This window comes from Pseudopodoces humilis, chromosome 3 (genome assembly GCF_049639895.1).
Source record: "Pseudopodoces humilis isolate 2021_Gansu_Grassland_sample_001 chromosome 3, ASM4963989v1, whole genome shotgun sequence".
Classification (NCBI taxonomy): domain Eukaryota; kingdom Metazoa; phylum Chordata; class Aves; order Passeriformes; family Paridae; genus Pseudopodoces; species Pseudopodoces humilis.
Window position 1 is genome coordinate 33906642 of NC_142202.1, and position 27110 is coordinate 33933751.

At 38.1% G+C, this 27110-nt stretch overlaps 1 protein-coding gene across 2 annotated transcripts in view; it reads right to left on the reverse strand.

The window, feature by feature from the left end:
• The window catches only part of SMYD3 (SET and MYND domain containing 3), a 400426-nt gene that overhangs the window by 341775 nt on the left and 31541 nt on the right, over positions 1-27110 (reverse strand). For both annotated transcript variants that reach the window (XM_005526874.3, XM_088052979.1), the window contains exons 2-4: positions 10914-10977; positions 3407-3514; positions 2271-2328 (exon numbers count right to left, since the gene is read on the reverse strand). In XM_005526874.3, the coding sequence (XP_005526931.1) occupies positions 2271-2328; positions 3407-3514; positions 10914-10977 (230 nt within the window). The remainder of the gene's footprint in view (positions 1-2270; positions 2329-3406; positions 3515-10913; positions 10978-27110) is intronic.

Genomic DNA, 27110 nt, shown 5'->3' on the forward strand with positions numbered 1-27110 from the left:
TAATTATTCAATAGTGTAGAAAACTTTATATGCTTCTATTCATTTGTATGTCTCCCACACTAAAAATCAACCAACAGTATAAAGTAATGTTGAAAAGTAACAGTGTAAAGCAAAATGAGACAGCATAGTGTTAATAACTATTTTCAAAAATAAAATATTTTGGAATTACAAGTATGGAGGAAAAAAAACCAAAAAAAGATAGAAAGAGTATCAATGAGAATTCTGTCACATTTGTGATTAGTGTTGAAACATTATCTTCTTATTATAACTTAATATATATTATAACTTATTATATAATGTATCTTCTATATACTTATTATATTAATGAAAATGCATTTCTGACTTTTCTATAGATCCCACTAAGCACACAAAAAACCAAAAAGTTTATCAATCAATACCACTCATAAATTGTGCAGCAACTGGGGAAATTGTTATGAGATAACAGGAGCTTTTGGAGCATACAGAGGCAGCAAAAAACATCACAGCTACTACCAGCTCTCACACCAACGCAAAACACTTTTGGATTATTTTAACTCCAGAACCATAAGGACCATCTATTCACTCTAACAATGATGCCGGGAAAACAACACAAGTAAAGAGTTAGATAAAACCTTTACATAAGAATATGCATAGGCCATTTGTACTGTAGTCTGAAGTATCAACTTCAGTTAATGTGTTATGTCCTAAACACTTGGTGCTGTGGAGTTAAGATTCCACAGGAATTGTTATTAAGACTCAGAGTAAGTACAGATGAAACACTACCTGTGGATCTCTCATTTGTCTTCTCCTAAACTAACTAGCTATGTACCAGCTGTTTCTGTATCAGTGAAAGGACAGTCATCCCATCTATATCACAGGCCATATCACCATTTCCTTCAGAATGAGAATTTTAGCAGAAGCTTCTGGCCCCTCTACAGACTTTTGGACCATTTATCCATTGCAGATCAGGCCTATTCAACACCAAGCTTCTCTCCAGACAACTTATCACAGTCCCCTTGTCTCCAGTCAAGTCAAGGAAAGCTGAGATCATCTCCTGAAGGGTACTGACAAACCCTAGTTTGTATGGAACGACCAGTTACAAAAAAATCTTTGTCTGCGCTAGAGACAACTGCTATACAAGTGATCCATATTTAATTTTTAAAGGGAGACTCTTCTGTTGAGTTCCTCCTGTGCCACTCTGCAATCCGCCATTGGTACAATAAAGACTCTTTCTTTGGATCCCAGCAGTGTAACGAAGCATAAAAGTCCATAGTCTACATAATTTTAACTTAATTTGAAGCACCTGTTTTCCATAAACCTTTGTTACACGAATTAATAATATCCATTGCAGAAAATCACCATGTTTTAAATAGCTGAAATCTATCCATTTTAATTTGCTGCCTTATCAAGGTCTTTTGCCCTTGCAGTTTGGGAGAAGGCAGAAGAATTTCAGGGTGTTCAGAAGTAAAATTAATGCTATGTATTGCATTTTTTATGTTTATATGGGTTTTATTTCTAACTAACTACACCAATTGATCAAGGTGGTTTGTAGCGAAAACTCCGAATATTAAAAAAAATTGAAGTAATCAAAGTATTCACATTACCCTCCACAAAATCCCTCTAAATAAGATGCAAAAATGAACCAAGGATGTATGTCTTCTTTTCTAACTCTTCAAGATGCCACAAAATATGAAAAAAAAGTTTCCTATTTCAACATTTTCTCTACTGAGAGATTTTAATGAGAATCATTTTCTATCCAAGCAGCTGAAACTTGTGAAGCCACAAAAGTAATAACTGCACAGTTTCATCTTTTTTCTCTATTGAAAGGTCATGTATATGAAAAATATACATATATCCATTTTAAGTTTAACTTTCCTATTTCTGGAAGTTATTTTGAAGCTTTATGCAATAGCACATAGGTCTTAAAAAGTAAAAACTCAATGTAAAAATATATGTACTATTGTATATATATATATGTAGAAATATTGACAGTGTATGTAGTAAGACAGTCACTGGGTAAATTAAAAAATGAGAAGGCAAGATGTTCATTGTAAAATGAGACAATAAAAGCACTGAAGCAAAAAAAACAGATTAAGGTTTTGCTTCAAGACAACAGACATGTTTTTCTTTTTATCTTTGGAATAACTGTTCCTTCCCACAGAGGTTTTTGTCTTTGATTCTGTCACTCTACAGAGCAAACATTCAGAAGGCAAGCTGCAGGAAAATCAGATGGCCCTTTCATAAAGCAGACCTTGGAAGTATATTCTGAATTCTGGCTGGCAATTACTTACTCGACTGAAGATCATAAAAAGAGTAGAGTCTCTCAGAAGGGCATACTGATTGTCTGAGCTGTAGAGGAAAAATATAATTAACACTTACATGGCATGTTTTATCTTGAAAACACTCTACAAGACAGATGATTCCATGTAAGATAATTAGGTAAGGCCAACAGCATCAACATCAATCCAGGACTTTGCACAAACTATCCTAAAAAACTGTATTTCTTTGTTGCTACAGGACTTTCTAACAATTTTAATTTTTAACACTTTAGCAGCTTACCTTTAGTAACATACTTTAGCCCTTCAGAGCATAATTGAAATCAGCTTATGAGGTTTGTAGTTTCAGAGTTTATGTGACTATAATTAATGCACAGTATTGCTAGGTACATATTTGCCCTTTAAAACTATCATGCACAAACTCTTCACAACAATTTATAAAATAAATGTGAAATCATGCTTTACCACCTCAGACCGCAACAGCAGCCCGCACTTTTATCCAATATAGACAGCATCTTAGCAGGTTCAGCCAAAAAAAAAGAGCAAATCCCTTTGGATTTACAATCCCACATATGTATAATCTGCTTAAACTAACAGAAAATTTAGTCCATATAGAGTAATCAAACCATAGGAATGTCAAACACCCAGGACTTTCAAGTGAGTTTAGAAAAATATTATAAAAGGTAATTGAGATTAAGAGAACCCAACATGGAGAGCATGGCATCATGCCCTCTAAAGAATGGGCTAGCTGCCAGTGCTTCTGTGCTTACCACTCATTCAAATACCAAATGAGACTTCCATTAGGTTAATAAAAAAGCACCAATAACTTCTATAACATTGAAGAGAAAACAGTGTCTCCCTGTGTTTTCCTTCCAGACTAGAATAAGCTTAGAATACTACCACATAGCCATGGGAAAGAAAAGTCAATAAACATATCCCTTGAGCTTAGTTATGTCCATTTTGGAATCTCTTAATCCTTCCAGAATTTCTGCAAATTAATCAGTAAATTTGCAATGCAATTTGCAGTCTAATTTTTTTCAGCATTCCCAGTCACTTTAGCCTTGTGGCTCATAATTACATTAAAAATGTAGAGTGAGAAATCATTTTTCAGAATTTGCTGCACTGAATCAATCTAAAAGAACATCACTTACTAGTTTAAAAACAATCCTGCCAGCAAGTCTGACAGAGTCTGGAGGAAAATTGGGCTCGATGCTCTTAAGACACCTGCATTCCTGCTTGTGGTCCATCCAAGCTTCTTTCTATCAGGATATTTTAAAAAGGAAGAAAAGGAAAATAAAGTGCATTTTATTTTGCATAACCTGTATTTTAATATCTTTTATATATATATAAATATATATATATAACTATATATATATAGTTATCTATAGTTGTATATGCACACAAACAGGCTCAAAACAATGCATACTGATTCTCATACATTGTGGCATGAAGCAGTGACAGTATGTAGCTGCTTCCCAAGATTGGAGAGAAATAGAAAGGATGCTATCTAACATACACAAAACTCTAGGCACATGTTCACCCAGCAATCAAGCCTGCAGAAGCCTTCAGAGTCCATCCACTGCACTAAATGCAGCTGCTCTAATGCAGTGGTCAAGTTTTCAGTGCTTCAAAAACTGTCCCCAAACATCCCCAAGCTGATGAAGTATCAATGCCCACAGCTGGGAGGACTGATAGCAATATTTTTCACCAGTTCAGACCAGGAGTGGCCACTGATACCAAAACAGAAAACAGAACCAAAAATATTTTATTTGCATATATTACCCAAACCTGATATTTTTGTTTCATGGACCACTTAGGTTTGAATGGCAGAGACAGACTAACACTTCCATAGCAGGGAAGATTCAGGATGACAAGATAATGGAAACATTGAAATAAGTTTCTTTTTTTCTCTACCATTCATTGTTGCCACTAGATTAGTGCAGAAGAGCAGCAAGAATGAGTTTTTAGCTAAAGAAACATGTCGCAAGAAAATTTCTGATCACCTCTTTTTCCTGTCTTCAGTCTCTACAAGCAGAAACTTTTGTTTATAATATACAAAAACTCCAAGTCCATTCATTTACATACTACATACTTACACATTTGATTTGTATTTTCACAGTTTATGTTTGAAACCACACAGCTGTTTCAAATAGTTTTAAAAGCAAATTAAAAGAACAGGGCACAACAAAAATTTGCTACAATGACAAGTACTCAGAACCAAGTGCTTCTGAACGTGACATTTTCTCACAAATATGCAGTAAGGGAAGAAAACATGAACCCAGTGAGTGCCACAGAGGAAATGATTGTCTAATGTTAAGTACATGTTCAACAATTTTTAAAAAAGAGAAAAGGGCAGAGCTATGTGTAAGGGCACATCAGACCTGGAGATGCTGACATGCAAGTTATAAAGATTCCAAAGGCAATCACACAATTTTTTATTAATCTGCATTTAAGTGAGGGAATTGTTTCAGATAACTAGGTTACAGCACCAGTAGCATTTATTATATTTAATTCAGAATTTTTTCCCCTGTGGCTTACACATAATAAATAAATGGAACATTTTATTTCTTCCAGATACATGAGAGATTTGTGATTTCATTTCTTTTACCCATAACTCTACAAGGGGAAAAAATGACACCAAGAAGGCATTAATCCAAATACAGTTAATGTCACATGCTGTCCAACAAATTAAAGTTTTTAGTGCTGAATAGAATTATCCTAGTCTAGAAAAAACAAGGTCATGCTTGTAAATGTCCAGACATCATTCTGTGTAATATAATTATATTGGCATTTTTATCCAACTTAAACTAAAAATGTTCCTAGGAGTAAGCTTTGATCTGTCAAATTCTTTCCTCTACATAAATGTTGCACAGAATTTTAAACATGCTAGAGGTGACATCAAAATGATTAATAACTTACCTGACCAACATAGCTCCAATGAGATGAAATATACTGTACCTCATAGCATTATATGCCATGTTTCCTTGAGAGCATTCCCATGTGAGAAGAATAGTTCAAATATACACCTTTTGTGAAACAGTACCTTGGCTAAAACTGATGCTAAAAAGGAATCACCCTGATTCCTCTGCAGAAGGAGATGGAATGGGGATTGCCAGTCATTTGTTCCCAAATTATCAGGGAAATATATATATATATATAAAATGTATTAAATATAATGAAATTCAACAATATTTATTCTTACTATCTATACAACATGGATACAAATTACAGGACAAAATGAAAACAAGGATTTGTGACCCTGGAGATACCTACTTTTAAAGTCAGTCTCTAACAATACTTACTGGTCGCACTTACATTAGCACCACATTTCTTAGAGGTGGGAGGGTTTTTTTCATTCTGTGTATCCTGGCCTTCAGTCAAGGTTTTAATATTCTATATCTAGCATGAGTACAAGCACTGCAGTGCAGATGCATGTCCACTTGGTACGACCCTTCCCCCCATGCCAGGGAAGGTCTTCCAATTTTGCAAAGATTTATTTTTCCCCTGCTAGAAATGAGCACTAATAGGAGGCAAAGAAAGGCAAGTGAACAGTACAGGGCAATACAAAACCCTCCTCCTCAAGGCTTCACTACACTTAGGAACTTGGAAAGAATATCTTTCTGTTTATCTCCTCCCAAAGCATTGTCTCTCCTTCAACCTCAGTGTATCCCAAGTGCAAATCCTCAAGCTTCACGCAAGTGAAACTGGTCAGCACCCACATGGCTACAGGGATGGTGCAGCACAGAGCTCTTCACTGGTGGCAGATTGACAGTCTGCCTGCTGAACCAGCCCCAGACCAGCTCCAACGCCTCCCTGCACAGCCCAGCCCCATGATCACCTCCTGCTGGCTCAGGTCACGGGCCAGGCCCCCTCACTCATTGAAATGCTTTCAATGTCTCAGATATTTTCAGCTGATTTTGCCAATGCATATCCATTCTTTCACAGGCATACGCTATTGCTGTCTCCCCTTGGAGCCTGAATCTACAAAAGATCCTAAACCAATGTTGATGAAACAAAGGTTTCCCATGTCTTCTATGCAAGATCAAAATAAATAAACACTTCCTGCAGAATAATGTGCTAATAAAAAGCTGTTAAAAGACTAGAGGTGATTAACAAATAAAGTAAAAAAAAATCAACACAGTATATTTTTCCATTAGAAGGTTTTGATCTGTTAAAAGTAAATAATCTGTAATTTCCAAAGCATTGTTTGAATTTTCACACATCTTTTTAATTATGGTATTTTACCTTTATTAGAATATTTCAATAATGTTTGATAATATCACACTGAATTCTGACTGAAATTACTCTTCCATTTTTCAGGGATTATCATCTATATCATTGGTTCCCAATCTATGAGATAAGACCATATTAATAAGCATTGCCAGGGGTGATCACAACAGTGATTATGAGGAGCAGCAGATGTGATAACCCTACCTTAGGAGAGACACCCAGATGACATAACATTGCTAAGAGGCAGGCAGCCCATGAAATTAGGTATCAACAAGTGGAGAGGGAGCTACAACAGGGAAATGCCAAATAGGGGCAAAAAACAATGAGGTCTGACTGAAAGAAAAAAAAAATTAAAAGCAAAATATCTATATGTACTTGATCCTGAATTCAGAATTCAGTTGCAAAAGGTCATCCTTAAGGATCCCTTGTAATAAGTTCCAGTTCCACATTCCTAATATTTTTTTAAATTAAATTGAAGTAGTAAAAGTGAAAACAGCTGGTTTCAACTGGCCTGAAAAAGAAAAATAATGTGAATTTTTGAAATTTGGAACAACTCACTCACAATCTTTAAAATCAACATTATGGAGATTTGTAAAAATTGTATATTCTGATTTGTATATAGGTTTTCTCCAGGACTACCAGCTCTGCATACATATTCCCTTAAAGGATAACTACTCTCACTGTAAGTTACAAAGAAGAGAAACATTTCCAAAGACTATTTCTTCTTAAGATTAGCCTGAAGATAGCTTTTTATACCACTTGACATTTTAAAACAAATGAAGATGTTTACAAGGTATTTGCAGCTTTAAAAATGGCTCTTTTTGGTACACTCTGAAATATAAATCCCCTGTTGCATTTATATTGAAGTTTCTTTCACAAAATCCACTTTTATTCTAGACCCAGTACATTTACTGAGATTAAATTTTTTAAGTCAGATTTTTATATTAATTCTGATTTCATTCAACGTATTAATTACAAAACTCCAGAAAAATAACAGGTTTTAAGCCTAAGTGTTTTGAGATCCAGTATCACACATTCAAAAATAATTAAATCATTCTGCAACTAAGTGTGAACTGCAAATTCAGCTGCATAATTTGCATTTCAAAGTTATCTGTATTTGTATAACTAAAATAGTTCTGTTCTGCAAATATTCACTTTTTTAAATGTGAAAAGTGCCATTCCATCCCTACTGAATACCCTGCTGTTTATTTGTTGACCAGTTAGTTCAATTAGAAGTGTACATATTAATGAATATTGCACTTAAGCTACAGAGGCTAAGTAGGGCACAAAGCATTTGGTTTAGCTTTACTAGCAGCTGCTGTAAAACCAGAGCAGCACAATAGTTTAGCCAACTTATTAGAACAAATATGAATCAGAGGACAGTTCTCAAGAGCAAAGAGATCTGGCTGGTCTCAGTTTTATCTTTATCACCTGCTCCCAATAAATTCACTGCTTTGACTACAAAATGACTGGTTTTTTTCTGTTATTCTGTATCGTTACATAACATCACAGGATATTACATACATTAGATCAACATTAATTTATTTATATAAATAGTTCAAGAAATTATGTAACTGCAAATACACAGCATGTTGAGTGCAGATTACTTTTAGCAGCAATAGCCTGTCTCACTGAAATCCCTACCTACAACTATGGGTGGCTTCAAGCATGCAAACCCCAGAGCTGGAAGCACAAAGCAAAGATACTCAGGTTGGCTTCAGGCTATCCCTTATGAATCCTTGAAGAATGTTCACACAGTTGTGCTTCTCAAAGAGAAAGCTCCTGTTCCTACCTCCACTGCCTCTACACCTAAGTTGGAACAGGTTATTGCATTACACCTTGTGGATTTGCTTTTGCAGGTCTGTGCCCGCAGTTCAGTTCACTTTAGAGACCTGCCAACAGAAGCTTTAACAATGACTCTCCTAGAAGATTTTTAAACTTACCCTACAAATACTCTGGGCTTTTATAGCCCTTATGGCCATGTTTTCCTTATGGTCTCCCATAATAAATCTACCTGTGGCATTATTATTGATGCTACAGTAAGCACCTAATGTACGTTGCACACATTTGCCATACAATGAATCAAAATGACAAATCTTCCTCTTTTCCCTCTCCATATGTTTTTAATCCCCAAAAGGACGTATTTGTGGTGTCTTGAGAACACTACAGATTACATTAAAGCAGAATGGTTTATAGAAGTACATGATACATGACAAGATCAGCCCTGAGAAGAAAGACTTGGGGAGAAAGACGTGGGGGTGTTGGTTGAAAAGAAGCTTAACATGACCCAGCCTTGTGCAGCTCAGAGAGCCAAACGTGTCCTGAGCTGTGTACAAAGCACTGTGGGCAGCCAGGCTGTGGGTACAGAGGAGCCCACTGGGCCCGAGATCCTGGCTCTCCCCTGGAGAGGAGATACTTCTCTACTCTCACAATGTGTCACTCCCAGGGATCTTTGAGTTAGATATGTTAAACTGTTGTGTTTCATTGGTGTTCTCCCCTGCTGTCCCACCCCGATACAGGTATATTGGGCTTCCCCCCGCCCCTCTCCTTCCCCATAAATATCCCGGGTTTTTCCCTGTTCGGGAGATTCGCTGTTGCCGGCACCCTTCGCTGAAGCTCTGCCTGAATAAAGGCTTGTGCTTGGTGGAACGCTGGACCAGCTTTCTCGTCCCTGCTTCCTGTGTTGCTTGCCTGCCACAGCTGAGCTGAGCTGAAATCACTGGACTACTGCTGAGCTGAAATCACTGGACTACTACTGAGCTGAGCTGGAATCACTTGACTATTGCTGAGCTGAGCTGGAATCACTCGACTGCTCGAAGCTGCTCACAGGTGCTTCGGCCCAGCCTTTCTCAAGGCTGTCTCTGGAGAAGTTGCGGTGCTCCAGGCTTTCCATCGCCGCGGCACCGGGCAAGGGAGGGGATTCTGCCCCTCTGCTCTGCTCTGGTGAGACCCACCTGGAGTGCTGCACCAGCTCTGGGGTCCCCAACATAAGAAGAACATGGAGCAAGTCCAGAGGAGGGCCACAAAGATGACCAGAGAGCTGGACCACCTCTCCTAAGGCGACAGGTTGAGCAGTAGCCTTCCAGTACCTAAAACAGGGGGGACTATAAAAGAGCTGGAGAAGGACTGTTTACACGGCATGTAGTGATAGGACAAGGGAGAATGGCTTCAAACTGAGAGTACATTTAGCTTAATTAGGAACAACTTCTTTACTGTGAGGGTGGTGAGGCACTAGAACAGGTTGTCCAAAGACGCTGATGTGAAGCTCCATCCCTGGAAGTGTTCAATGTTAGGTCAAATGGCATGCTTGGAGCAATGCTTTCAGCAACCTGATCTAGTGGAAGGTGTCTGCCCATGGAACTACATGATCTCTAAGATCCCTTCTAACACAAACCATTCTATGATGTTTTCATTCCATGATTGTTGGAATGTCGAAGACTTAAAAAGTTATAGAGTATTACTGCTAGTCTACTTTGACTAGTAGTTGCTTTTCTTCATTTTTCTCTATTAAGGAAAAGAAAAAAAAAAATAACACACACCTTCCCCCAAAAAATAACCCCTACCAACCCTCAGTCTCCCACCAAAAAAAAAAAAATTACAGTGCAAAACTATGAGGAACTATTTAAAACTTCAAGTGTTCTATGAGGCAATCCTATAGATCTAGTCAAATATAAAAGCTGAGAACTTGGGCCTTTGAGAACTTTTCACTTTTGTGAAATATTTCATAGGATAGAATCACAGGATAAGTCAGGCTGAATAGCTCTATGAAGATCTCCAGTTGCAAAGCAGGGTCAGCTCTATGGTGAGATCCAGCTCAGAGCTTTATCCAGTAGGGTCTCCAAACCCTCAAACAGAGAGATTACACAAACACCCTGGCCAGCCTGTCCCACCTCTTGACTGTCAAGAGCTTTTCCTTGTATCTCATATGAACCTCTGGGCTTTCAACTTAAGCCTGTTGTCCCTTGTCCTCCTGCCATGCACCACTTTTCTTCTTGAAAACCTCCTCAGAGATGCAGTTTTGCTTAAGGCCTTGTCTTCTCAACACATTCTTGATCCTTATTTCCTCTTAAAAAACTGTAATATAGAATTTACCATTATAAAAAGTACTCTTCAAATACAAATTGTTTTACTGTAAAATTGGCTTAAAGCTACAGACAGTGAAGCTTGAGTTATTCCTCCCCCTCTCACTAAGTACAGTCAAACACATTTCAGCTTAGTTTTGTCTTTTGTACTGATCATAATCTTATATTTGTAGCTATAAAAACACTCAAATAAAACAAGGCAGCATGTTTACCCACCCTGTCCAAAATTACAAATAAATTGCAGTGTGGAGGTATGACAACATGCAAAATGTATGGAGACTCTGTAAAAAAAGTATTCAAATGCCTGATTTCTTAAATGCTTTATAGCTGTTATTTTTCATCTTACCTGACAGGATCTACCACAGTATTTAGCAATCTTGCACTGAGAGCATCTGTACAGCTTTTTATTCCTGTAAAAAAACAAAAACAAACAAACCAGAAAAAGGGTTATAAATACAGATGGCATTTTGTATTTATCTTTCTTACCTAATTAGCAATTTCCAAATATTCCAACTCGCAAAAAAATATCTTAAAAACAAGAATAGTCTAAAATGCACTGTAATGCAAGAAGAAATTGTACATAGTTATGTTCAAAGCTATAGTCACAACCTTTTACTTGTGTCACTCAGCACCTCTGGGTCCTTTGGATCAACAGGAAAATTATCAAATGTGCTTTTGTCATGTAGCTGTAACTCTGAGGAGTTTGATTTTGTAGATAGCATCATAATTAGAGCTGTGCAGTACAGCTAGCTAATCTATTTACTTACTATCTGAGTCTTGTCTTAAGCAAGCAACCATCATTATCTGTCTTAAACAAGACCTTGCTGTGAACCTGTGGCTGACATCAAATTTTATCTTTATAACACAGCCCAAAGCTGACATGTCAGCAGAAATTTCTATTCTAAGAAAACACTTATGATTAGTGGACAATGAAAACAAAATAAAAATTCATGGGCCAAGTATAAAAATCCAATGAAAACTAGCAGGAGAACTACCAGACCTATACATTACAGTCTAAAGGTTAAAAGCAGCTCCTGACTGTAGTACTGTTTTCTGATACTGTCTCAATTTAGTTATATGACTTAAGAAAACATCACTGAATTCATGTGCATTTTTCGACAGTAAACATTAAATGTGGAAGCACACACAGAGCAAATATTGTACCTCAAATATATATGTAAAGGTATTTACTTCAGGTGTAGAAATGAGACAGATTTTGAGGCTTCCCTTCCATCATTTTGTGGAAGATACTGAACATGATGCATTACTCTGGTAACACTGCGAAGTGTTCATTTTCATTTCTTAACATGCAAGGCTGCTTATGTGAGTTATGTTCATTCATTATGCTGGGAAAACAGGATATGTTTTTGTTGCTGTTCTTAAAACCAAAGGCAGGCAATTTACATTACAGACACAACAATTATCTGGGCTCTGAGGACAGCACAGCCATTATTACTTTCCCTCAGACTTCCTCCTGGCCACCATGCTGACCTTAGTGAAGAAGCACAGGTACCTCACTGGGTGCCACTATTCCCTTGTGAGCAGCACAGGGCTGAACACGGCTCACTTACACCCAACAAAATAACACCAGGAGTTATTCCTCAGTACCCCCTTCTCTACAGCAAGGAAAGAGGCATCAGTCATGCCACTGTCCCCTACTAAAGGTAATTTTAGTAATGGTATATTTGTGTTGCTATAGTGTTTTACATTTAGCTGCCTCAAATTTTATTACATAGATTAATTCAGCTTTCCTATTTAATTGAGAAATAACTGTCTAAAACAGCCCTTTTCAAACTGAGGTAGCAAGTTTAAGTGATCAGATGAAGGACTTTACTTTGCAAGATCCTTGGTGTCTGCACATCAGTACCAGATGTGCTCTTTTCACTTGCACTCCCAACTGATGTGATGAAAAGATGTAATTTGCTGTCTCTGCTGTCACCAAAACTCCTCTGCTGTTGTCAGCCATCTAGAGACTGTATGCCACATATTCAGATTCCCAGACCAACTGCTTTACAACATGACTTTCTTTTACTTACACCACTTGCTCCCAAATCCCAGTTTTTCTGGGGGACTTCAAAAAGGTAGAGCACTATCCAAAGGCCAGATGCAAACCAGACAGAACAAACATGCCTGTAACTCCAATCCAGAACTTTTGGATAAACAATGTAGCCTGCTTATTTCAGCTATGATGCCAAACTGAAGAGCAGGGACATACCAGAAATACCATGGAGCACCCTCTTGCAAAAACCAACTTCACCTTTCCCTCAGATGCCACACTTGGGAAAGGTATTTTGCTGCTATATTGAAGTTTTACTATGTTTGAATTATTAAAAATAAGAGCCAATGCATTATCTTAGGACTCCTATTTGGGGAGTTTAGACAGCTGCATTGGTCAACGATTTTGAAGAGCATTATGAACAGATCATTACCACAAAAATCTTTTCATTTGTACTGCAAAAGAAAAAAATCCATATTTTGTCACACAATATTTTGTAGATATTCATACTAACTACCAGGAGAAAAGTAGTTTATAAATGTTTCAGATATAAGTAGATGTTTTCATACAGCATTCTTTATCTTCCTTCCTGAAAAGTCAGACATGGAGACAAAAAAAAAACTAGCAACTGTTGGATTTCTACAAACAGAATCTAAAATTTTGTACATGCACAATAGGTTTTTGATTTTAAGGTGAAATGCCTGAGGATGATTCAGAATTAAAAACAAGTGTGAAATCTCCATTTTGCCAGCTGGGGAGAGCTGCTTCATCTTCAAGGCTGAGCAATGACACAGCGTTAACCATGTTCTGATAGAGGAAGATATATTTCTCAGTTTAGATTAGAAGCTCGTGTCAGAGTAACCTAGAACAAAAAAAGAGACAGCCAAGCAGGTAGAACTTTGGTTTGGTCTCCAGCTCCCCATATGCACAGCCACAGCCGTCCAGACAGTCACTCTGCAGCGTGTCCCTGTTACCTTTTACAAGGTTAACCTGTTTTATCTGGTTGTAGAGTCTCATAGGTCACTAAGGACCTTCTGGCCTCTCTGTACTTAAACACCTTCTTTGTATTCAATATTCTACATTCTTGCCAGCAGCCTCTGTGAAACTTCTCTTTATTGTTACACAGTGTTAGCTGAATGTCTAAATGCTCACCCTTCTACAGAATGACTGAGCAAAAACATTTTGATGGCAGACTTTGTTTGTTCTACATATGTTATTCATCAAAACACAATAATGAGTCCAGAGTTTGATAACAGACCATGTGCAATTTTAGTCCCAAACACACTGAAATACCAGTACCATAATCTCAGCAGCAACAGGTAAGATGCAGATTTCCAAAGAAGAGTAATTAAAACTTTCTGGAAGCTGAATTTAAATTAATCAATACCCACAACAATCAGAGAAGTCTTTCCTAAATTTTTCACATTCTTCCTTGGGAATGCTAGACTCAGTAACCTAAATACACTGCAAGCATACTTGGCCTTGGTGTATCTCTTGGCAATTTTCCAAGAGATGCCAGGATTCACTGGAATCATTAGTGTCAAGTCACCAACAAGTATTCCCTCTTTCTTTTGCAACACTACTAGCAGATGTGTTGCCACAAAGCACCAAATTCCCTCAGCAACTTCAGAAGCTTCAATACTTTACAGGGGTATTTCCTCTGCACCCTTTGTCCCCAAGAGTTAACAGTGCTGCAGTAACAAACACATACAAAAAAATCTACGGATCATCTCTCAAAACTGGAATTTTTGTCAAACTGACACTTTCAGTCAGATTATTTGAATAAGGTGTCTCCCTCCTGGTGCCATTTAATGAATGAATTATCCATTTATCTTTGAGGTTTTTTTGAATGACAAGTAGATGTAGAATGCCTGTGAGAGAGCTGAATAGTAAAGCTGCTAATGAAATCACTGCTTTCTCTTCCAATCCTTCTTCCCCATCCTGGACTAAAAAAAAAATTCCTCTGTAGTTATAACATCTCTGGGTCGTGATACACAGCATACTAAGTGTAAAATAGCAAAACTTAAAGCACTAACTCTTAAATCCTTTACAGTCAGATTCATGTATTCATATATAGAGGACTTGTGCTTTTCAGAACGTTTTAAGAAGTAAGGCAATTTCCCTGGTTCATTTCTGTTCTTCTCATTATTTTATTGATGTAATAGGCTTTATTAAAGGAATTTTAAAGTCACTGTCAGATACTCCCATGTACTTGTTATTACTTGTAAACATCACCTGAAGATAGTATCAGGTCCCTGACAAGGTACCTACTGCATCTCACCTAATGTGACTAACTTCACAGATGAGAAAATGCACAAAATTTGATCTAATGGATTCAGTTACATTTTAATCTCTTAAAAGGTTTCTGCTGCAACAGAAAAGATCCACTAATTAAAATTAAATTATTAATTTTCCAACACAGTATAAACAAGGTTTTGCAAATGACCACAACCCTTTATGAAACAGCACGCACAAGTGAGCATCTTAACCTGTACTAAAACAAACAGCCAATACCAAAAACAACAACAAAAACCAAAACCCGCATAGGTAAAGTAAGCGGGGGTTGCCAGCTGATCTCTAGCATAGTATTATGGTCAGGTTAAGAATCTTTCCTCTAAGAAATTTGGTTATTGCTAAACCTTGTCATCATTATAGTCTACAAACACCATTCATAGAATTAGCTCTTCTAGTGTGTACTGAGAAGGCAAAAAACCAACCCCAAATGTAGAGGTGGGTAGAAGAATTTCCAAGAGATTGATATAGACAGGAAACAAAAGAAAACTTATGAGACAGGGAAAAACAACTAAGTCAACTGGAATTGCCCCAGTGGGCACACCCTGCCCAGAATTTTTTTATCCTTTTTTTTTTTTAACACATTTAAAATCTTAAGAATAAGGTGAAGAGGTTAGCAAGGGTTTGCCTGGACTGTCAGGTCCTATCGGAGCCACACCTGAACTCTCATAACTTAAAAAATACATGCACTTTTAAAAACATCATATAACACTTCTGCTTGACAGGAAATGGCCTAATAAAATTTGAAATTCCACAACAAAAGTCAACCAAATACAATTAGACTACTTAATTTATAATGGAAGTGCATCTACACTTCTCTGCTGATTGCAGGCACTTGACTTTCAGCCCTACTCACAAGATAAGTGTCAGATATAACAGAACTGATTACCAGACTGCATTCAACATGCCTTTCTATGTAGTTTATTCACACTTCTGCTTCTGCCACGTCTTGCAGGAAAACAGGACTATCTCACACAAATCTCCTTCATTTTTATTGCTGATACTATTTTTCATTTAATAATACTGCCCTGTATACATGAATGAAAAGAACAGCTCTTTCCAACACGTGTCAAGTTGAACTAATTTCCTGAACAAATTCTTAGACCTTTGTGATTCAGTCAAGCCTGTCAAGTGCATAGAGCCTACTTGGATTTTCCCAAGTGTGTGCATTTCAGACCTGTCACAAAGTGAAAGCAATCAATACCTACAATAAACAAAAAAGTCATTCATCATTTTAACTTATATGCCTCTATCTCCTAATAATAGAAATAAAGTTGTGAAGAGCAAACAGCCATCTTACATTTGGTAGATTTGAGAGCACAGGAGTTATTGTTAACTGCAATTACAGCTTTCTCTCCACACCTCTCTCCCTCCCAATAATGAGGTGTAGCAACACAGTTGTTTCCCCACTGCTGACTCACACAGGCACCAGGCACTGCAGGGAAGATGGCTCTGGGGACAAGGATGAGCAGTGCTGAGGGCCAGGCAGCACAACCCCGGGGCATACGCGTCTGCAACATCCAAATTCCAAGCCCTGAGCAAGCAGCAACTCTGCAGCCAGTGAGTTGTGCCCACAGCAGGGGTTCCCAGCCCCTCTGGTGCCCTGGGTGCTGACTTGGCTCAGCCTGGCAGGCTCACGGCTTTTCCTCTGCCAGGACCCTGGACCTGCTCCGCAGTCTCAGATGAGGTGCCAGAGGAGAAGACATCTTCCATAAGCCCATGGCCCACAGCCTCTGAAACAAGGCTGCTTTACTGCCCTAAGGTTATTCAGTACACTGCTCTCAGGTCCCACACTGGATCTGGGCAAACAAGAGTACACCAGGTAGGAAGCCTTTGAATTCCCTGCCTCTAAAAGTAATGAAAAAATCTCCCATATTCTCCACTTGCACACTTCATTGTGTTTTTTAAGTATACAAATTAATATTTTTTAACCTAAGAGCAGCACTGGGAAGTAGCTTTCTGGGAGGTAGAATCAGAGTTAAAAAATAGCAACTACAGCTAACCATCAATGATCAGAGCCATTATTCAAGTGAGAACTAAGGCCTTTTATATAAGAAAAACACACCTAATTTATTTCCAAATAAAATGATCATCTACTTCATACCTGAACCTTTTATAGAAGTGGTATTGCATTGTCCAGGTTAATAAACAAAAGAAAAGAAAGAAAATTAAAAAAAAAAAATAATAAAATAAAAACAGAGAGAGCACATGAACAACCAAAGCATCTACCCTGCTGACAAAAGATTAGTTAAGACAATTTATACTCTAAAGGACACTACCTACTAACAGAAACTAAAATTTGGCACTCAGGATGACTCCACATAACATAAATCTTGGTTTCTGAAGTCTTATTTGTAACCCTGAATACCCATTTGCTGTTATTTTCTGTAATTCTTGTTATACCAGACATCTACTTAACACCCTGAAACATTTCTGCATATATTCCACAAGAAAAAATCAGAATTCAAATGGGTGAGGAGAAAGATGATCCTTCTGCTTAGAATAGGTGTCAGTTATGTTCAAATCTTACTAATATTTTTCACATATGTACTGTCTGTATTTGGTTTTAAAATACACACTCAACAGATGTATAGGTCATACAACTTTAGCTGACAAGAGCTTCTGGATCTTATTTTTTCTCTAGTTTTGTGTATTAGGTATATCTCCCACCATTCTTTTCTGCATCTTACTTTTTCTTTTTAAGAATACCTGGTCTGTAAACTGTGAAAAGCGTATTCTAAATAAAATTTGTAAGGGTCTACAGTAATTTCTTCATTGCAGTATAAGCTTTCCTGACAATCTACATTGGAATTTTTTCTTCTGAGAAGTTGGAGGACCCACAGTCAAGGCTGGAAAAAAAAATAAAAAGACATCCAAGTACTCGATTTTATTTACTTCTATGTAGAAACTGGTCTTTGTGGTCACCCACTGACTGAAGTATTGCCAAACCTGAATAAGAAAGGTTTTATTTTCTCAAAACCTCTTTGCACTATTTTGAAAAAGAATGGTGAGACATTCCTTGCTGAAATAGAAAAGCTATCTAGAGCCACAAAGAGATGTCAGTCCTGTGTTTAAATTGAAAAAAAAAAACCACATTGATTTTTTTTGCAGAGATGCTAGAAGTGTAGTATTTATTCTGATACAACCAAGAACAGAATTATACTCCTTCCCACTAAGTTGGCAAATGGTGAAAAGCTTCAGATGTGGTGCTTTCCAATAAAATTAGTGAAGGAACTTATAAGAAGAAATACTAAAAAATATGGCCCTCAAATTGGCATGAAATTTAATCTTACCTTTGAATTCTACTTCTCCATTCAACATTTACCTCTCATTCTAACCTACACATGAAAATACAAGAAAGTCTCTCTACTGAAAACCAAAAGATTTACCTTAGAAGGAATTTCACTAGTACAAGGCCCTTAAACTTGCTCAGAAGTATTCAGCATATCCCAAAACAGTGAGTTTTTTATTCTAGAAGAGAAGGCTGGCATTGGATTATAATACCTTTTACATTTATGTAAGTACACACACATTATATTTACACACACTTTATCAGTGTTCACGATGAATAAAACAAACACCATCACAACTGAAATCAGTGTGAAAATACTGCAATTATTCCCCCAGCAAAACTCCCAGTTGTCCCCCACTGAGAGCACTGAAACAGAACAGCACAGCAGAAGTTGGCTCCAAAAGCATCAGTTAACTACTGCAAACTGTCTGTGGCATCTCCTTGCCCTGCAAAGCTACTTTGACACAGCTGCCCTCAAATCAAGGCCATCTCCAGGGTTTCCCTGCAGTGGGCCTGCCAACACACCTCCAGCAATTTCAGGATTAAACAGATTATTTTCAGTCACACAGTACATTCATTCCACCTTGGGATTTCAATAAAAGAAGAAAGCCAAATACTGTGGAAGACTAAGATTATATTTCAAAATATGAAAAGGTCATGTCTATAACTTAGAAATGTGGAGAAAAAACTACATGCAATATTTTTAAATGCTCATTTCTGGAACATGTGGTTAAAATCCAATGAAGCCAAGTATAATAAAACATCCCATCTTTCACTTCTCCCTATAAAAATGATTAATTTGTTCATTAATCTTCTGTATATCTAAGTAGTTTTTTTCTTCAACTCATAGGTCAATGTTCCACCAAAACAGAGCTGTTACTCTAAAATATCATACTGATGTAAATATTTACATCCGCAAGTATTACCTCTGGGATCATATGGATGTAACATTTTCAATGAAATACAAACCCCTCTGACCCTCTCAGAGAACAATATCTACATGAGCTTTTTTTCTTTTTTAGCTCCTTTCCTTTCTTGACCACATTTATATATTTAGCATTAACATTTTTTAGAGGTCTTGAAATGCCTATTCACTTGCTTTTCTTTTTCCAAATGTGAACGTCTATGCTCAAAAGATCTTTCTTCCCTATGGAACACATTTTGAAAGTGATGAATGAAAAAATAAAATATTTCAGGCAAAAATCTTTGACAGACATAGTAGTAGAGACAGGCTCAAAATAAATTCCAGCGCTTTTTGCCCTATAGATTTAGAATTGGGAAAGAACATACATCAAGTGAACTCTTCATTTTCAACCTGCTTAGCCCTTATGATCAGATCACATCCAAGTTAAGATTCAAATATAGGTGAGTGGAACAGAATAGTCAGTTCTGCTTACTTACAAGGTGAAGAACCTGCAAAGATAGAAAACAGGAGTAAAATGCAGGAAAAATGTGCTTCTATCAAATAGCAGAAAGGGCAGAGAAACAGCTTGTTTCCAGCTCAGGTACAATCTGATATCATGAGGTCTCACAAGACATCTGAAGTGGTATTGTCACAAACTCATAAAACCCCAATGAAGACTTTTGCATCAGAAGAATGAAAATGTTCTTGACATCTGTAATTCTGCTTCGATCAAGCCCTCCAGCGCAGGATTTTTTTCTGCTCTACCTGTTCCTCTTGGGATGCACTTTAAATGCACGTAAGTTTCAACTCAGACAAAAACACTTCTCATATCAAGTCCATCTTCACCTCTCAGAAATGCAGACTGCTCCTGAGAGTACTACTGTTTATCTCAAAAACTATTCTACACAACTGTGAGACACTGGGGAAACTTGAAGAAAGATCACTTTTAGCAAATCTATAAACACCTGTAATAAATTTACAAATAGCTGCCTAACCAGTTCTCTCTCAGTCTAGTTGGATGGATAGTCTTTTAAATTACCATTAACGGACACATTCCATCATATTTTTCTTCAAATCTTCTGTATTTTATCAGTTCTTTTCATTTCATTATCTCCAGCTTTGCAGGTATTTTGGTTTGCTTGTCACTGTTCATATTTTTTTCTCTAATTTACTCGATTTCAACACCTTTCCCATTTCAAAATCTCTTTCTCCTTTCCTAGTTTACAAAGACATTGTTTTTTATCTCTAAGAAGTCTTATTTTTTTCTCCACCATGCTCAAATCCTTTTTCACTTTACACTCCTTCCAGCAATTTTCAATTCACATCAGAGTGGCACTTCCAGGCATTGATCTGAAAACATTTTACAAAGCTTCTTCCTATCATGTGCTTAAATAAAATCTCTTATGTCACATCTCTCACTTGGTTCTCTAATAGATTCTGGATATCAATACCGAATTCCGGATGTTTTTCCTTCTTTGTCCCTCCTTTATGTGTCTCTGAAAGGTGGATTCCATAGGTTCCATGCTAATGCTTAATTTTGGAAATGATCACCAGTAAGAACGAAGGTATTTCATATTAGCACAGGAACAGCAATGCTACATAGAAATTATTCAGAAAATACAGAATATATATATATATATACATATATGCGCATATATATATATATGTGTGTGTGTGTGTGTGTGTGTGTGTGTGTGTGTGTATATTTACTATTGACTCCTATAAGGCAATTAAAACCCAATTGTTATTTTCACAGATCTTTGTTGCACCATTACTGATGGAAAGCAAGACCTTCAAGCAGGACTATACACATAATAGCTAAAACTTAAGCTTTACAACTAAAATGCTCTAAAGTCCATTTATAGTGCCACACTGCCTGGAAAAAATCCTTCTGTTAAAAAACATACTCACTAAACTTTTCACATCTCAAAGCATAAAGTCCTTAACGACTCACTGGAGCCTCACCTGATTCTCAAAGCTCTTTGTAAAGGTCTCCTGTGCTTTAATTAACCTGTTTGTACTGAAACTCCTGCAGATGCCCCCAGACTCAGCTGAGCCACAGCAGGTTCAGTGTTTGCAGCAAAGCCCAGGCAGTGCCCAGGGCTGCCCTAAAGGCACCTGACAGAGCAGAAGCCATGCCCCATACACCTGGCAGGGCACCACCAACCCACAGCTGGGAGCAAATGAGGTACCTGAGCTACTTAGGAATCCCACCACGATGTGTGCAGTGGGGACACAAGTTGTTTTCACGGCCTCTACCAATTATGCCACTGTAAGAAGCAGGGAAATACCAAGGCTGAAGTGTGGTGATATTTGTTCACCTCTTGTTTGCTTCCTCCCCTGCTTCATTGGTGTCAATGCCTCTGGATGCAGGACAAGGATACATTTCCTGCTCAGTATTCTGAACTTAAGAGACTTACAGACATGATGAAACTGGCCAAGATGCTGAGACTACTGATCTGAGAAAGCCTCTCCAGGGCTGGAGCCTTCCCAGTCCAAAATAAACAGCCAAGGGAAGACATAAATCAGTTCCACATCATCTAATACTTACTCTCTGTACTCTGGTGACATCCAATGGCTAAAAGCATAATAGATGTTTCTTCAGTTTCAAAGAGCAGTTATCCAACTTTCCCTTTTCCTTTTTTGTCAGCAGAGAAGCAAAAAAATAGTCAAAAGAAATGCCTCTGACTATAGTGACACCCATATATTTCTAGGGAGGGAAAAAGTAATTATAATTTAACAGCCGTGAGCCCTAGCGCTAATTTGCCTAAGTCTGCTTCCCACCCATTCTACAGAGTTTTTCAGTAAGCAAAACCTATATATTCTTCAAAGTTTTCAAATTTGCCCATTGCAAGCAAAAAGGTCTTTTTTAAGAAACTGGCCCAATTTCAAAATATATTTTAGAGCCCTGTGTCATCACTATCTTCTGAACAATTTTTCCTGCCCAAGAACTGACAGTTTGACCAGGAAGACATCAAACCCCAGGAGTAATCCTGAAAATTTCCATTTCACTAAGTGATGTGCTTGAAGATATGCACATGCTCAGGCATGCCTGTAAATGGCAGCCCTCTCTCACAAACTGGTTCTGTAATTAGTATAGCTGCATTTCTAACTATAGTCAATACTTTTACAAAAGAGACCTATTCAAACTACAGAAATGTCAAAATAATTTAGTGTCTCTCCGAAACTATTTTAGAGAGGAAGCATAGATAATACTTGCAAAAAAGTTTTAATAAATTCTTGTGGAACTGTAGAAATGAAGATAAAACTTGAACTACTTTTTTTTCCATCTTGAATTTTTAATAAAAATTCCCATGTATTTTTAAGTGAAAGCATCTCCATTTCTAGCTCATTTTATCAGCAATAGAATAATGATGTATCAAAATGAGAAACAACCAAGTGATTTTAAAAACCTGAAGCTATTATTTTAATTAAAAAACTATTTCTTAATTAAGTCATGGGAATTTCAACATACAGCATGCTTCTCCACACTTAGCTACCGGTTCTCATGTTTCGCTTACAACATTTCATAGCAAATGTTAAAAGAAGAGGAGCTGCCAAGCCATAATATCTGTCATAACATAAGAGACAGCAGTTTACCATCCTGCTGCTTTGTCCCAGTGACAGTACATCAGTGCACACCTTTCCATTTCAAAATTGCCACCGGTATTGAAGAAGCTTCAAATGGGCATAGACACAGCAAGGAGGTATAAACTAATAAGGAAAATCACAAATTGTTATGGATTGGTCATGGATTTTGCACAATTACCTAGTTAAAATTGGGGTTTATGTTCCAGAAGGCACTATTTTTACATCATTATAAGTCTTCAGTTAAATTTCATTTTCTCCGTGGCCAAGAAATATGAGCCTTTAATCATTATACCATAGCTTTAGCAATGGGTCATGAGTGAAATCAGATTATTTGTATCAGTTCAACAACCATGGAATGAGACTCTGCAGAGTACAGTACAGGAAAATGAGAAATACTTTATTCCTTATTTGTGAAGGAAGAAAGCAAAGGTTTATTGTAATAATGGCAATGGCTGGGAGAGAGCTGGAGATTTTGTTAATATATGTCACTGCTGATATGGCTTATAGGTATCAGTTGAAGGTAAATAATCAAAAGCAATGCTCTGCTTTGCAGAATAAAAGAAATGCCTGCAGTACATGTTTGAGAAAAACGAGCCTCTGGTAATTTCTTAAGTCAACCATGCCTCAAATCAATGAGCTGAAAAAGCCTGTGGGAAGAAATGATCCCTTGCAACCACATTGTTTTATAAAAATTTCACTTTCATCAAGATTGCAAAATACAAAGTTTTTTGAGTGCATGCATATACATTAGTATATTCTGATCCATACATATACTACCTCTATTGGCATTTTGTTTCTATTCTGACTTTTCATCTCCTAACTGTTATTTTCTCCTGCATCTCCTGAAAATGTTACACTCATCACACACCCATCACCTTTTCTGAACATCCACCACCACTCCTGCAGTAACACAGTGAAACTCAGAAGAGGTTCCTCAGCACCTTGGGCCCCTTCCCCCTTCAATATCTCTGTCAGTGAACACAAGTGACTTGTGCACATTAAAAAGGCTGGTACAGTATCAGAGGGATCTACATAAACCCCACATTTAGCTTACTTTACTGCTCGAATCCTGGTCTCCAGTCAAACTTTACACCAAATTGATTACTTTGTCATTATAAATGGAGGGAGAGACAGATGTTCTCCTGTGAATGCTTCAGTCAAACATACTGCAGCATTAAAAGCCAACAGCTTTAAGTAGCTAATGTTGAATCTCCACTGTTGTTATATGACTACAACAGGTACTTAAAACTGATTTCAGTATTTCTTATGAAAGCATCAATATCACAGAATCACATGGTTGGAAGAGACCTCCAAGGTCCAGTCCAATCCAGCCCTAACACTATAACTAGACCATGGCACCGAGTAAATCCAGTCTTTTTTTAAATACATCCAGGGATGGTGACTCCACCACCTCCCCAGGTAGACCATTCCAATACTTCATCACACTTTCTGTAAAAAACTTTTTCCTAATATCCAACCTAAATTCCCCACAGTTTGAGACTCTTGTTCTGTCAGTTGCTGTCAGGAGAAAGAGTGGCCTCATCAGTGCCAAGTACAGGGGGAGAATGACCTCCCTGCTCCTGCTGGCCACACCATTCCTGATACAGGCCAGGGGCCATTGGCCTTCTTGGCCACCAGGGCACAATTTCATGTTCACGTTCATGTTCATGGTGGCTGTCACCAGTACCCCCAGGTCCCTTTCTGCCTGGGCACTGCCCAGCCACACCATCCCCAGCCTACAGCACTGCAGGTAGGCTTTGTGGCCAAAATCCAGGACTTGGCACTTGGACTTATTAAACTTCATCTTATTGGACTCCACCCATCCATCCAATCATTCCAGGTCTCTCTGCAGAGCCCTCCTGCCTTCCAACAGATCGACACACACTCCCAGCTTAGTGTCATCTGCAAATTTATCAATGAAAGACTCAATACCTTCATCCATGTCATCAATAAAGCTATTGAACAGAACAGGCCCCAGCACAGCCCCATGAGGGATACCACTGGTGACTGGCCCCCAGCTGGGTGCAGCACTGTTCACCACCACTCTCTGGGCCCAGCCATCCAGCCAGTTCCTAACCCAGCACAGAGTAATCCTGTCCAAGCTGTCGGCTGCCAGCTTTTCCAGGAGTGTGCTGTGGGAGACAGTGTCAAAGGCCTTGCTGAAGTCCCAGTACACAACATCCACAGCCTTTCCAGCATCCACCAGGCAGGTCACCTGGTCATAAAAGGAGACCAGGTTGGTCAAACACGACCTATCCCTCCTAAACCTTGGGTCTGATACCCTGGCCATCCTGTAAGTGATGACACTCAGTATAAACTGCTCCATTATCTTACCAGGTACTGAGGTCAGGCTGACTGGCCTGTAATTACGACGACACTCCTTCCCACCCTTTCTGTGAATAGGTGTCACACTGGCCAGCTTCCAGTCATCTGGAACCTCACCAGGGAGCCAAAATTGTTGGTAAATGATGGAGAACAGCCTTGCAAGCTCATCACCCTGGGACGGATCCTTGGTCCATATCATAGATCATAAATCCATGGTCCCACAGATTTATGAACATCCAAGCAGCTCAGCAGTTCTCTGACTGCCTCCTCCTGGATAGCAGGGGAACCATTCTGCTCCCTGACACCATCAACCAGCCCAGGAGGACAGTTGTCCTGAGGACAAGCCGTCTTCCCACTAAAAACTGAGGCAAAGAAGGTGTTAAGCACCTCTACCTTCTCATCTACAGTTACTAAGTTCCCTCCTGCATCCAATAGAGAACGAAGGTTTGTCCTGACCTTCGTTTTACCATTAATATATTTGTAAAAATATTTTTATTACGCTTTACAAAAGTTGCCAAATTAAGTTTGGGATTTAATTTGGGATTTAGTTTGGGATTTAGGGAGCTTTGGCCCCCCTAATTTTCTTCCTACATGCCCTAGCAATCACTTTAAATACTTCCTGACAGATCTGACCCTCCTTCCAAAGATGATACATCCTCTTTTCATTCCTAAGCTCTTTCAAAACTTCATTGCCCATCCAGGCTGGATGTTTGTAACTCATCTTTCAGCACACAGGGACAGTCTGTTCCAGTGCCCTCAAGATCTCCGTTTTGAAGCACGCCCACCTTGCCTGGACTCCTTTGTTTTTAAGGGCTGCTTCCCAAGGAACTCTCTGAATAAGTCTCCGAAATAGGCCAAAGTCTGCCCTCCGGAAGTCTAATGTAAAAGTCTTACTGATGTTCTTCCTGATTTCACCAAATATTAAGAACTCTACAATTTCATGATCACTATGCCCTAAGTAGCCTCCAACCACCACATCTCCCACCACCCCATATCTATTTGCAAACAGGTCTAACATAGTCCCATAGTATGTCTTAGATGTACATGAAAGATGCAGAGAAAACGTTCCTCCACGGGACAGGTGCAAGAGACTGAGAGGCAAACACCCAACCTCTGTCACTCTGGTTCCTTGGGCTGTGCAGGAAATACTCGCTCAAGAAGGTCATTTTTTAATGTCTGACCAAAAAAAGCAAAGTTGAATTGTCAGTGTAAACAGTAGGAGATGCAGGTGTAGTTTGCAGGTTAGGGATTTTTGGTTTGCTTCATTTTAATCAAGACACTGGCTGTTAATTACTGAGGATATTTCTCAGCTACCAAGTGGAATAATACCACGTGATACGTGGTAATACGTGATTAATTTCATGTAGATTATTAAAATGGCTAAAAGAACCCAAATTACACCTACAGTTTTAGGTAAATATAAGAATTCCACAAGAAATGTCATGACTTCTCCTTTTGGTGGAGTTCTCAAAACCTGAACACACCATCTGAAAAAGAGATCAGGTGGGTTCACGAAGAAGTAGCAAAAGTAAAACACAAAAACAAGTCCCACTACTAAAATATTTGTCTGCAGAATACCAGCACTTAATAATTTCTAAGTGCTGAATGTATTTGCAGTACTCTGCTAATACAAAATAAAAATGATACAAACATTCCAATACAGGAAGGATAAAACTAATGACAAAAAGGTAAAGAATACCTTTAATCCAGCACAATGTTGCTCCTGTTACCGTGGCAAAATTCACCTTTGAGGACAATGAGATTTCTTCACAGCTCCAAACCATGGAACAAAATTCCATTCAGCCAAGGAACCACACAGGTTTCAAATCCGAAATCTAACCCATAGATTATCAACACTGATTTGGGTTATGTAATTTAAAAGTAAACAGTATTTTGCAAGGGGGATGTAGTGCATTCTACTGGTATGATGGCTTTCACCTTGAACAGGTTATGTTTAAAGAATATATGTTTGTTCAGGGTAGTCAATTAGAGAAATTACATATTTTAATTAAGCTGTGTTCTTACTTCAAAATAATTCTTGTTTTCTTCCTCAAAGCAGATTGAATTTTGAGTCTGCTGTTATATGGGTATTTCTGATGTTCTGGAACACCCTTACTCAGCAGGGCTGAGTGGTGTCATCCAC